We start from the raw sequence: 14,635 nt of genomic DNA on the forward strand, positions 1-14,635 counted from the left end.
TCTGTCCATGCAAAACTTAAATTTTTTTATAATTCATATTATAAATTTTTTAACACATTTATATTAATATAATTATATAAATGTGTTAATTATATAATTTGTAGCACATGCTAAAGACCTGGATAGCAACTTTCTTTTATTCTATTTAGAGATAGAGATAATTTAAATATTATACCGGTGTCTTCCTTATAGGTTTCTTTGGAGTTGTTTGGGGATTCTTGTTGTTCAGTTCGACATGATTTTCTTTAACCTTTCTTTAATCCTACAAAATAATGAAATTGTTAAGTTATGTTGTCACTGTTGTGCACACCTTTGTTTGGCTTTTTTAGTATTCAAGTTATGTCAAAACTGATTTATTACCTTGTCATTGTTGGCTTTTGGGATATCAATTGTTTCCAAAATGATTTTATTTGTAATATCCTGAAATATATAAATAACATCTATTAATTTAAGTATCATGGTGAGTGGTTCGCACTCAGGTATTAAGGTGTATTATACCCACTGTCCATTATAAGTGGGAATGGGCTCACTTCTGGCTGGACAGAGTTTCGGTACTACAAGTGCAACATGGATGTTTTGAGGTATTACAATATCTCTAACTACCTGTAGGGGAATAAAGTACTGTTGTGAGCATATGCCTATGCTTGAAAGGTTGAACCTTGAACATTACCATACATCATATTTATAATTAACATTCCTACCTCGACACCATCACAATCAAATTCATTGAAATCTACTTCAAACCGTTGCGGTATCATCTCTGCCATATCCATTGTGTCTCGAGAAGGTGATGGTGGCTTTGTTCCACCTCCAGTTTTAGATGTTTCACGGCGATAAGATGACAACTCTTTTTTTGTATTCAATTTAGTGCACTTCCACTGATTCATCAATTGTTTTTTGTCTCTTGTCCTTATATTTGCTAGATTAAATCTGAAAAATTACATGTTTTGATTAAATAATGTGGTAATTTTTTTGAGATGCAGGTACTTATTAAAATGTTTACTTCTCTGTTATATCGCTCCAAGCCTTCATTTTCTCCTTATTAGTATTCGTGCTTAAATCTTTGTTCTCAATTATTGATATATAGAATATTTCTAAAACGTTGCTGTAACAAACGCAATAAACATAAGCAATGAATAATGGTTCATGTTTCAGTTTTAATCAACAATAATACTCGATAATACCTACGGATAGTTAACCTCAATTGTATTGAAGCACTCAGGAAGGTTGGCACAGTTTTTTCACAAATATTTTATCATATTAATTAGTTTTGATTTAGATATTAAATTTAAATCACTTCTGATTATAATTCAGACGCACATATAAAATTCGCACTTGTATAATGAAAATAACTAGATACATAGATAATCTTTTATTTTAAACAATAATTCAAAAACCTATATTTGTTTAAAAGGTAAATGTCAATGTCAGATGTCAATTGTCATGGATATTCAAAATTCTTGTTAAGCTGCTAAGCTAAGAAATAGAATATGCGTGAAGTTAGCTTATATTCTATTTCTTTTGTAGATTGCGCACGCTATAATCACACTCCGAATTTTGTGTCATAGGTGCGCGCGCATCGTAAAATTTCACTCTCATCAAATTTTCATAACGCGCCTAAAGAAGTATAACTTCAAAAATTATTAATGTAAAAATCTTCCTGTCCACAAAACAACTCAACTCTTATCCTTCAGGTTCTTTATCGGTTATGCCACCCAATTAAAATGCTCATCAAAGAATGTTCCATTTATTTTCCATTCCACGATAAAATGTTTAGATACATATTTTGCGGAAAGCTTCTATCAAAAATTCATGAAGCTTCATCTAAAAAAGTTTTGAATTTCCCTTCGTAAAAATTGACTCGTTCACACAATTTTATTTTCGGCTTTTGTGTACTTCGGTATAAAGGTTGTCCATTTTAGTACTATACCATTTTTTTCAAAAAAATCTCTTTATAACGAACAAACCTTCGAAGGAGGATCTCAATGACTCTCGGGTGTCAAATACAATACATTTTTGACTCAAGGGAGTCTGATTCCGAGGGCAACAGACTTACTTACTTACTTAGTCCATGACTTTAAACATAATTGTATGTATAATTACGGTTTACTCACCAACTATCATATTTCCCTCGTTGTGCGGCAGTTTTGTATCTTTATCGACCTCCGGGACAGAATAATTTGCGACGACCACCTGAGGAGTCGTCTCTTCTGCAACAAAAATATATTGTTATCAAAAAAAGTTACACGTCGAAATGTGAACCTCCTTCTTGTTTTTTAAAAAGGTTAAAAAGACTTGTCGACAAGGTCACCTTTTAATGGATATACCAAATGTATTAAACCATAATTCTCGATTGAAACACCTGCGCATCAACCAAAAATACCGTCACATTTCGGATATATGTTTCTATCGGGATATAGGTATTATCTGTAAAGTTCATTGCAGGTGAAAAAATCTTGGTTAGCAACATCTTAAAATTATTATTGTCTCTCTACCTTGGTTTTATGAAGTATACTATAACTAAAAAAACAAAAAGCAAAAAAGTTATTTAAATTTTCTATCCACGACACCGGTTACAACTACTACACGATAGCCGTATTTACTGTGTTAAAAATATAACTTTTTAATATTCACATAACAAATAAAGAAATGTGATTAATGATACTATTCGTTTCACGAAGGACCGCGTCCAGGAGAAGGCTTAAGGCTACTTAATTATTTGTCCTAATATTACGCACACGAAGTTGCCAATATAGCATAATAAAAGGCCAATCAAAGTAATTTGATACATATTGCTATTGATATTTTCTGTAATAAATCGAAAGGGTCCAAGGTTAAAAGACAAATTGTCGTATTGATTAACATGACTGTAACATTGTTACATTTTTCGCTTCATACACTTCATCAATTTTCCATTAGCATTTAACCTTATAAAACAACGTTTCTACTACTTATGTGTACTTATGTGTGTTCTGTCAAACTGTTGTTGCACTGAAATGGAAAGAGACAAAATATATGCAGTTAAAAGTAAAAGAGCAATTTAAGGATAGCGTACCTATCCACAGCACCTACAATTACAAAAACATTCATCGTGTTGTCGAAATAACTAAACTTTGTTACATTTACCTTAAACCCCATTTAAATTAAAGATCTCACATATATGAAAATTGAAGTCATAATATATATTTCAAAGAATAAAAACGACTTGAAAGTTGTCACACTTTTCGATATACGAGACAGTTTTAGCTAATTCAATGGTTTCATTAAACTTTAATTAAATTGGTATACTATGTTTATAAATACACAGGCAATTAACTACAAAACCTACTGTATAGAAAGGCTATCAAGTAACTAGAGATAGCAAGTTTCAGTACTACGTAATATGTACTTAGTTTGCGAGAGCGCTAACCACGAAAGACCGCGGATATCATAAGAACTTTCTCGAAAGTTAATCATCAGGGCTAATAAATAATATATCTGTCAAACAATCGGTTTTACATAGTAGGGCTGCTGGTATGACCACAATACAGCCAAGGTACGATCAATACGACCTTGGACTCTTTGGGGAGTACTTGAACAATATAATTTTCTATTTTCGCCGTTCTGGGCTGATGTGGTTACGAAACAATTTAGTATCCCGCCCACGGGAAATAATTTACCGTGATTATTATTTGTTAACATACAACGAATAATAAAATTAAAGACCTGCTTAACAATGTTGCTGTATTTATAGCAAAAATAAATAAGCCGCCTCCGTGATTCACTAGATCAAGCAAAAGGATCCTGTAGGCTACCGGCTGAAACTCTACCCTGTATTATTTTTTTTACTTTACCCTTTGACTTTGTTACTTTACCCTTTGACTTTGTTACTTTACGCTTTGACTTTGTTACTTTACGGTTTGACTTTGTTACTTTACGCTTTAAACGTTGTGAAACTCATGGTACTGTCTCAATCGAGTCCCATTGTATATAGGATTACGGAAAGTTCAATCACAAATAAATTTTTATAATCGCTCTTCACTGTACTTGGATATTTCTAATGTAATTATTTCCAAACTATCAAAGATTCCTCAGTTCTGCACATACATATTTGTTTTGGGAATACTGAGTGATGAGTGTAAGTTGTTTTTTAAGTAGTAAAAATCGTTTGTAGTTCAAGGTAATATTTAACTTAGTCTATAATTGTAGTTAGAAATGGTAATAGGGCATTCGATCGTCTTTTATTTTGAACCGAGTAATAATACTTCGCTGCGACTAAAAACAACCTTTATTTCGCCTTAAACAAACCTCTGGTATAAATGTAACATATGTTACCAAGAAAACAAACAGCGGCTATTTTTTATTCCTTGTAAAATAATACAAAACGTAAAAGCTACTTGTTTCAATAATGTAATATCATCAAGACTTCAATATTTGCCGTTTACAAATACATAGATATGAGTCGTAAAGTAAGCGAAATTTTTATAATTTTATAGCCGTTTCAAGTGCCTTATTTGATATATCGTCAGTGACGCGGAATGACACTTTTATTACACGTCATGTATCTTTAATAAATATTCGTAAATTTATTAATTCTTTAAGAAATAAAAATAAATTACAGTGAAGATTCTGATATACTACTAAGACTGCCAAATAGACAATGTTCTTATATTCGTTCGGTTCTTGGATGAGTTAATAAATGCCTTATATCTGTTTTCATAATAGATTTACCCGTTAAAAGATGGAACCGGTTAATCTGGGTGAGATAAAAAAATTTGGAGAAGAAATTTTTGCTCAATGCATTACTCAAAGGCAATTATGATTCTATTGCATTTGAGTACTAAATGTGGCTAAGTCACGAGTCTACAAATAGAGTTTTGTTAAAACCTTTTTATTTTCAAGTCGCAATGAATTTTCATATCGCAGCGACCCTTTGTAAATTAACCGTGTCCCTCGGTAATGAAATCATGCAACGTACAAGTTAAGTTCAGAATATGCCATAAGTTTCATATAAAGTCCCGACCCCAAGGACATAGTTTCATTAGCACTTGTTAGCTATAGCATAATTTAACTTCTCACATAGCTAACATTTAGATATGATTACATTGTCGTATTTATAAGAGCAAGTTTCAATTGACTTCGGGTATTTTGGGGTAGGTATACAATAATGAATACAAAGTAATAAGTACTAGTTAATTAGTAAGTAATATTTTTATTATTTTAATCAAAGTTGGTAAAAATACTAAAGCCAAATTTTGAAATTTCCAAGACCACGCAGTAAGTATTATTATTTTATAAGATCAGTCAAATTGGACTCTTTTAACTAAAGTATTATTCTACCAAACATCAGTTTACACTGTGACGAAAAAATAATTTTATTTTTATAAATAAGACCGAGAAAATAAAACGGACTCAATAATAAAGAAGAAGCTTTGAAAGTTTTTTCATAATAAAAATAATAATTATCATTCCATCCTACAATCAATGCCCTGATTAGATAGCTGAGACTATATCCAGCAAAAATTTAATTAGATTTTTCTATATTCTTTTTTAGAAAGCCCATCTTCTAGAACTTCCCGGAGAGCCTGATGCTACAAATCGATTAAATTTTTAACAAAATTCACCAAATTCAAACACGTCTTAAAATAAATATAGCTGTCCAATTCCATATATTTTACAAAAAATACTCTAATATAAATTTTATTACATTCTGGAGATTCAAAACATTTCAATCAAAATTTCAATTATACATATAATCAAAACTGTGTTTATGCAAAACCAACCACTACACTATTGTTACTAATTGGCAATAATCCCTTTTGAACACGAGCACATACAGTTTGAATTTCTTATTCAAAGTTTCATACAGCTTTCATGAATATTAAACAGATTTTTGTTAGTTTGATTTGAGATATCGGGCAGCAGTACGTGTAATTAAAAAGGGGCTACAACCATTGTTACCCAGATTATATGTTTCGTCTTATATTTTTTTTGTTGGTAATCTGCTATATGTGCTGGACACGCTGGGAACTCATTAGGTCAGAGGTAATCATTAGGAAGAGGTATCTTACCTTATTAGGTATTAGGTATTCTGGTCGGCTCACAATGTTTTCCTTACCCAATGAAAACTCTAGAATAACTCACTCAAATAGAAAATCCATCGGTGCAAAGTTATTATGCAAAATAACCTAATTAAGTAGTCGCAATAATTAATATTTCAGTATTATTAGTGTTAATACTATCCTTAAATTGTCTTCCACAAAACTATAGGTATAAAGTTTCTAAGCAGATTAATAAAACAAATAAATTAAAAGCGATTATATCAATAACGATTTGAGCGCTCGGAATTTAATTTTGTATTTCGACCAATCAAATTCTTTAATATCATTAGAAACCATTTTAATCTGCATTCGTTATTAAATTGAATATGAATAATTTATAAATCCGCTTAATGAATTTATTTCGGGGATTGTTTACGATTGATCAATCAAATTCAAAAATATACATATTATTGCGTGAAAATGTCCATTTTACAGCGCTCGGAAAAAAATATTCGAATGTTAGTAGTAGATTTTTCTCTATTAAGAACATGTCTTCTATAGAAACTAGATGATGTAGAGAAAGTTTTCGTCCTCCATTGACGTAATAGATTAATTAATTCTAGAACAAAACTTGATCAAATGGATCATGACAACGGTTACATATGTAAAACTATTAAGTATGATTATTTAAACACGTGGTATTATACTAAATGCACCTCAAAACACTTTCAATCACTTTGATCTGAGTATTTCGTAAATAATTAAAAAACGTGATCGAGTGGGCAACCTAATACCGCCGATGTCAAATCTCTTATCGCTTATATGACCTAAATACAGAGAAGCACGTAGGTTTTAGATGTTGATATTAAGTAACCTAATGCCATACAACTTTTAATGACCATGTTTTTAACCTAGGGTTGACAACCACCATAGATTGACTAGGGCGGATATGATCCACGTTGATTTGCTGCTACGAAACTAGGTCTCAAGTTGAGACAAGTTTGATGTGAGATATCTATCTCATCTATCAGATGGTTATCTGATTTTGACAGCCTTTTGTTTGAACCTTGACCCATTAGCCATAGGATATTTTATTAAGACAAGACGGCACTGATAGACTGAACACATAGGTTCAAAGCACCATAGTCCGCGGTACCATGATAGAGTCGACCCGTTCATACTGATTTCAACAAATCTTCGTACAGTACGTGTATATAGTGATGCATGAGCAGCAAGGGCCGCAGCATCCTCCACAGCAACCGCCGCAAGGACCACACATTTTGAATGATTAAGACGTTTGAAGAATGTCACTGAAGTTTTTGTGATTTTTTTTGGTTTATTTCACTCCGGAGATTTTATTGAACTTATAGACAGAAAGATATATTTTTTTTATGCTTAATAGCGGATGCGAGACCGCAGCGCTACGATTAATGAGGAACCTATCTTCTTCTGTCTTATGACACTTCATGCTCAGTCAATGACCAATGTGTGGCCCCCTACAACTTGCCAGCAGCAAGCGGAACGTAGTTCACAACCTTAGTTGAGATGGCTTACGGATGCCTTACGACAGTACTTGAGGTACGAGTGATACGATGATATCGTTTACTTTCCCTGTTTTAGGTTTATTTCACTCTTAATAGAGGATAGTCGTAATAGTATCATGCAATATTAACCCCAAAACTTTCTCATCATGGTTTCTACTGACCAGAATGCAATGAAGACTCACTTTGCAACCAATATACTCTTTAACATAGCAAAGGACAAATCTTTGTTTTTAATTTATTTTATTATGATTAATTAACTATTGATTACTTAAGATGTCATGTGGAACATGGTGTAATGGTTGCAGCTAGTTCTTTATTTCCGTTCTACGCCCTTGATTTGAGAACTGGCAGTAAATGTAAAATTAGAATCATTTAATGTGTATTTCTCTTCCTGACGTTCATAAGTGTACATTGTGTTACCTATATGAATTAATAATTTTGATTTTGGTTTTTGAAAATAAACTGTAAAGTAAACAATGCTTGAAACATCTTTAATCACGCCTTTCAGAGATTTTAACTAAAAGTAGCTCTATAAGACCTCTTAAATTAATCGCAAGAAGTATAACGATATATGTATATATATATTTAGTTTATCTTTCAGTTTGACACGAGAAATTCTGCAATATAAATTCTAACCCGAGATTTCTCACCTCCAAATATAAATTCCTCGCCTTCATAAATCGCTTGACTATTTCTAAGTCGAAGCTTTAAAAAGTATCAACTTTAACGTTTCTCCGCCTTATTTTTCTCGCTCAGTGCACGCAAAAGCCTCCATACATATATGTACGTATAAACATAACTTCTCAAGCGTTAGACGTCCTCAGACAGCCCATTAATTAAAGCAATTGCATAGCTTTAAAAATCTGTCATCAAACCCACCTCGTACGAGTAATTGCAGTGTAATTAAGACCTCGTATTTCGACATTGTTCTACTGCAGTGCGCTTTAATTGCACGTCATTTCAAAAGACCGTACAATGGAACTCTAGTAGGAAGGATAAGATATGCCTTAATGGGCATTGTCGCACAGAAAACTCACGAATTCAAGTTGCCAAAGACTAAAGAAGTCGGTTCAGGTTAAACTGATGAACTGAAATTACATTTAAATCAGTATAATCACAAAGTTTTGAGTAAAGTCTGTCTTCTTTTTTAAATCTTAGTTCAAGTTTGGAACTAACCAGTAGGTATATACATCCCGCGCTTGTTACAAAGAAACAGAAGTCAACACCTAGAAACACGATTTTGTGTAAAACCTAAGTTAATTATTTAAAAAGTAGCAGTATTGACCTAGTGGCTTCAGCAACTCTCTTCCCTGAGGTTATAGGTTTGATCCCCGGCTGTGCACCAATGGACTTTCTATATGGTCATCTGACACTCGCTCATACGGTGAAGGAAATCATCGTGAGGGAACCGGCATGCTGTAGACCCAACACCTCAACGGCGTGTGTCAGGCACAGAAGGCTTATAACCTATATTAGAAAAAACAAATGATCACGAAACAGATACATGACTCTTAGGGGCGCTACAACCTTTGGCAAGACCTTATACCATTGAGTCTTTATGACTGCTCCTTGTTCTATTGTATATAAACGCGAGTAGGTCTACCCTTCCTAGAGCTTCTATGCTTAGCACACACCGTTGGTTTTGGGTTTCTTCTCGACGCTCCATCACCGTATGAGCTAAGAGGACCCATTGGTACACAGCCAGGATTCAAACACACAGTTGACAGTCGCGTTCCGAGCCTACCACAAGCTTTTACGTACCTACAGTTACATTATAAAGAAATTATTACACCAGGATGATAGATGGTGGTAATAACAGATAACGAGCTGTAAGTCAGAGGGTAAATAAGGGTTGGAATCGGCATTCTCTCACGCAAGCTTTAGGTGTCAACCCTAAATCAACTCTAGAATTAACGGAGGATCAACTGCTCAAAAATTAATATACAACAGATTATTACCAGTATGAAATGTAACATAAACATTGGAGAAACGAAAATTGCCTGCAACATTCAATACACGTAATATAGTCTACTCTGTTTAGTTATTGTATGGATAATAATACAAATGTATTGTTTCTAGTAAAAAAATATAAAAACGGATGAAACGACGAGAATATAAATAGATATAATTATATTAATAGTTTTTTTTTTATAAATTTTCTGACCTCAATATTTTAATCTATATTAACTTTATATCTATGGAAAAATTAGTTTAGTATGTTTAATTTACTGAGGTGAAAAACTTTTATTAATCCTTAGTACATGCCCATCTAAGCTTACACATTAATTCTATTCACAAAAGATATCCTGAGCTGAAAATACGATGAAGTGTTTTCAAACTTCCGACTGAAATGTCAACAAATTGTTCTAATGTTTGTAACATTAGATGGAAATAGTATTGTTTGTAAGATTTACAGCGGGATCAAGGGTATTTTACACAGGCATATGTATTCCCATCTTCTTGTTCTAATGTACTCCAGTCTTTCCATTACAAAGTAAACACAATTCGACAGAAAGAAACAAGTCAACTTTTTGATCTTGGATTGCCAATAAAAATATATTTTTAAAAACAAAGTCATCTATTAAATAAACAAGTTTTTACCTACACAAATAGGCACCTAATTGATACAAATTTTACAAACATACACTACTATTACAAAGAGGAATTATTTGATTGTTAGTTTATTAAATTTGAATAGGCTCCAAAACTACTGGACCGCTTTCATTATTACACCTACATAATCCCTGTGAACATAGGCTAAAGATTATTTTCAAAAAGTTAGGAATTCCGTATGAAAACTTCGATAATGTAACCCAAGGTGTGAAACAAATATTAATACAAATCCTTATATCCCGTACGCTGCGGAAACTATTACAATACAGTTTTATAAAAGACATCAATATCAGCAAAAAGGTCCGAAATACAATATGTCGAACTATAACTAATTTAATCAAATAAATATCCAATGAGACGGGAGTGAATACTAGTTGGTAAATAAATTGTTGAATATAATTAATTAGAGGAAACTTCACTTAGACGTTTTTGTTTTATCCTTAAGAAGATACCTCCCATTATTCTTGATCTCAAAAAATTTTTTATATTTACAAAAGCAGAATTTTATACCAACATTACTGTTCGATTACTTTAATTATCTTTGCTATGACCTATCTATGAATTAAAGTTCACAAAATTGCTTACATTATATATTTACATTCCGGATCTCTAATCTTTGACCTATTGATAAACTATCGTAATACTTATAAGTAGCTAATGCAACTGATTAAATGTGTTTTGTAAGGCTATCATGTACTATAAAAAGCATTAATGTGCACTAATATATTTTGTTTCTTTATCAATCTCAAGTACTACTTACTGGTTAACTCATTGTTTGCGTTGGATAATCTATTTTTCGAGAAGGCAATATAAAAATACTTGAAATGGAAAAGGCATAAAAAGTAAGCCGTCACGGGAGGAAGATGTGAAACATTGAAATTATTTTAAAAGATAAAATATTACAAAAAATTCCGGAAAATTAATAAATAAACATTTTTTTTCGTTAAATACAAAAAAAAACAAAAACTTATTGCAAATTGCGACATTTCAATTATTTTAATCACACTACACTTACACACATATAGACTGTATATGTACCCGCAGCTATAAAAATTTGACATCGAAACTATTTAATTTGAATATTTAGTTCTGTCTTTTCTAATTCTTCAAAACAACTAGTTCACAAGATGAACGCGGAACACAGTGTAACGACATTATACAAAAAAATTACACTGCATTTTAATCCTTGACACAAAAGCTCATTATGAACGTGGCAATTCGAAAAATTGACGCAAAAAGCTCTGAGGATAAAAGCCGTAATTCACCCGCAGCTGATTACTGAGAGAATTCTTTAATTAATACAAATTACTGTTTCGTAAGCGTTTATTATATTGTCTTCAAAGTTCAAGTTTGTTTTCAATTTAAAACTTTAGAATTCTTAGAATTATAGTCCTAATCGTTCGACGAAACAAGACTATACATATTATTATTATACACAAATCACAATCGTTATAAAAACTCTAGTATTGAAAAAAGTAACACTTAGCTCCAGAAATCATTGCTCGAAAAACTCCACGCAATCATTACATTTTAATAACTTTTTATATTTTTTTTTCTTCTTAATAGCCCAGCCAAGGAGGGCATTTAATTATGTTAATTTTTTATATTGTAATGCAACGAAGTGTAAAAAAATAAATAAATAATTTGCAAACGAAATCGAACTCGGAACTTATAGATCTATACACTCTTGGGGCGATAATATTTAGAACTAGTAAATATGGTTATTGTATAAAGAAGAGTTGCAATATTCCATTACAATGATTCAAACTATCTATTATATATTACCCTCTACACTATATGTGTGGTGATGTGTGCGTCATAATTTTATAACAGTTTTTGATGATAAAATTTTATAGACTCGATAACTTAATCTATCCATGTTTTTCTTCACCGTACGAGCGGGTGTTAAATACGAAAGTATATTGGTACATAGCCGGGAATCGAATCTACGATGTTAAAACTTTTCTAGTGACGTTTCTTTTTTTGGTAAATATTACCTTCTCACTGAAGTCTATGGTTTCAAAATTAATCCTAACAAATTCAAGCAATAATCATAAGGTACGAACAAAGTATTTAAACTCAACTGTAACATCAAAAGGCTTTTACACGTATGCCGACAGTAAAACGTCTTTTAATTAATCCAAGTTGAAGCCACGCCATGAATTATGACTTTATAATTCGAAAGCTCGCGTCTGTAGCAATAAAGTTTCCGCGACATTTATGTTCTAAATTTGAAATAGACAAAATTACTTTTTTATCCTTTAAATAAAGTTTAGGCCAGATGGTTGTGTGGCTGCATACGTTGGAGGATTTTCCGCAGTGGTCTCAGCTACGTCATAATCGTTTCTCTGTGGTGGGTAATAACCTTGCTTTGCCTTGTGTTGTACAAAAAATGCTTGGCAGTGACGTATAGTGTCAGTGGCAGTGAGGTATGGAATGCAGTAGTATGTGGGCATTTTATGCTACAGAAGGAGACAGCAGAACGAGAGAGGGAGCGCTTTAGGACGAATCCTACGGGTAGAAGACGGGTAAATAGGACAAGATGTGCCCATCTCCTACCTTTGAGTGTAACATGCCGTTAAGGTCCCGGTAGAATGCGACAGCGACCCCGGAGCCTCTGTAACGGGGCTTTATATGAGCTACTCGAGGTGGTTTTAGTGGGTATGGCTCACCCAGTCTCTGAATAGCAGGTATTTTGGTATGGGTCTAGTCCCACATACCCCTGCAACTTTTGAGGGCAAATGCATTTCCACCTCAGATATAAAAAAAAGGTAAGCCATTTCGACTCAGGACGGTTCTTTATACACTGTAAAGTCAAAAACGGAGGTCGGAGACAAAGAACGTGCAGGAATTTCATTCTTATATATAGAATGCACGGATTTTTTAATAGCTTTGAAAATCTTTAAATTGCTCTGATAAAACTAAAATAAATTGGCAGGAATACTATTCGCGTTTTCCTCTTTATGTACGACATTTTAGAGTCAAAATATCATTTATTAATTTAGGTAAAACAATTAACGTAAAAATTAATTCTAGATTTACATTTACTGCCAGTTCTCAAACCAATAAAAACCATTACGTGATTGAGATGAAACAAGACCGCATCTTAGAAAGATTTTCCTTGGCCTGTATTGATTTCCAAGGCGAATTATAATCATAGATAATGATTGAATTAATTTCTATTGAGTTAGTTTAATCTAATAAAAACTCTTTATTACCGCCTGGTAAAAAGTTAGATGTATCAAAATTAAATCTACTCTCAATAGCGCTTAAGACTAGAACATGTAAATAATAATAATATATAATAATTTAAAAAAATAGTATATTAATATAATGATTATGTCCAATATATATAAATAAAATATTGATTTGTAAATGTTCAGGTTTTTATTCACTGATTTAATTTGTAAATTTAAGTCCTAAACCGATTTCAAGTGGATTCGAAAATCGTTTAGATGTATTTAAGACCCGTGTACAGGACTACGTATGTCGGGTCCGCTGGTAATAAAAAATTCCCTATCTCTAATACAACTTGTACATCAACATTAGCAAGACTAATTACAGTAAATTAATAATAAAAAAATTATAATTTCTACCTGAAAGTAGATCTCTATAACAATATGCATTGTATTGTACTGTTTCAAATTTAATATAAAATATATTTAATTATATTCTCAGACTAACAAAAGTTTCAAATTGCTTTCAACTTAAATCAAAGCCTTTCAATAAACAAACCTTGCTAAACTAAAACAACGATAAAATAATTGGAGAAATTTGCGAATAGTTCAATTTAACATGAACAAGCTTAAATAATAGAACATTGTTTAAACAATTTAAATAAACAATTAATCTATCAGAGGATCTGAACCTTTAAAAACAAGACCAATTTGTGGTGTTAATACTTGTTAAATAATTGTCGTTGTAATAATTTTATATTTGTATTATCGGTTTAATTAGACTGATGACTCTTTGTTTTAAAGAAATGTGGCCTAACCACTGTAAGAACAGTTTAATAGTTGTTAATTTCAGGTAAGGGTTTTTATGAAAAATATTAGTACGCAAAACTATCGGGGCCGGTGCTCTGTAACTTCCAAAAGCGATACCAACGTATTGTATGCAATTTCAATATAAATCTTTTAATAAATGCGCAGTACAAAAACTTGGAATCGCTGTTTAGTTTCGGAGTAAGAGTCCGGTTCTGTAACATTTTTAATACAAATTACATTAGCATTTAATAGTTGTCAAACCTATGGTAGAGCCACTGAGATAATACGTCGACATTTAGAATTTGTAGACTGTCTCAAAAATTATATACATAGATACATATTAATTATAAAGATACATAGTTTTAACCTAGTTAATCATACAAAACAAATTCAATTAGTATCGTAATATCCAGTAATAATAAAATATGTTTCACCTCGGAAGCAAGCCCTGCAAAATGCACGTTCCCTTGTT

General features: G+C 32.1%; 1 protein-coding gene across 2 annotated transcripts in view; it reads right to left on the reverse strand.

Moving 5' to 3' along the window:
* Positions 1–14,635, reverse strand: part of LOC125050821 — a 90,597-nt gene that overhangs the window by 12,570 nt on the left and 63,392 nt on the right. For both annotated transcript variants that reach the window (XM_047650856.1, XM_047650857.1), the window contains exon 7: positions 2,115–2,210. In XM_047650856.1, the coding sequence (XP_047506812.1) occupies positions 2,115–2,210 (96 nt within the window). The remainder of the gene's footprint in view (positions 1–2,114; positions 2,211–14,635) is intronic.

This window comes from Pieris napi, chromosome 7, assembly GCF_905475465.1.
Source record: "Pieris napi chromosome 7, ilPieNapi1.2, whole genome shotgun sequence".
NCBI classification, from domain to species: domain Eukaryota; kingdom Metazoa; phylum Arthropoda; class Insecta; order Lepidoptera; family Pieridae; genus Pieris; species Pieris napi.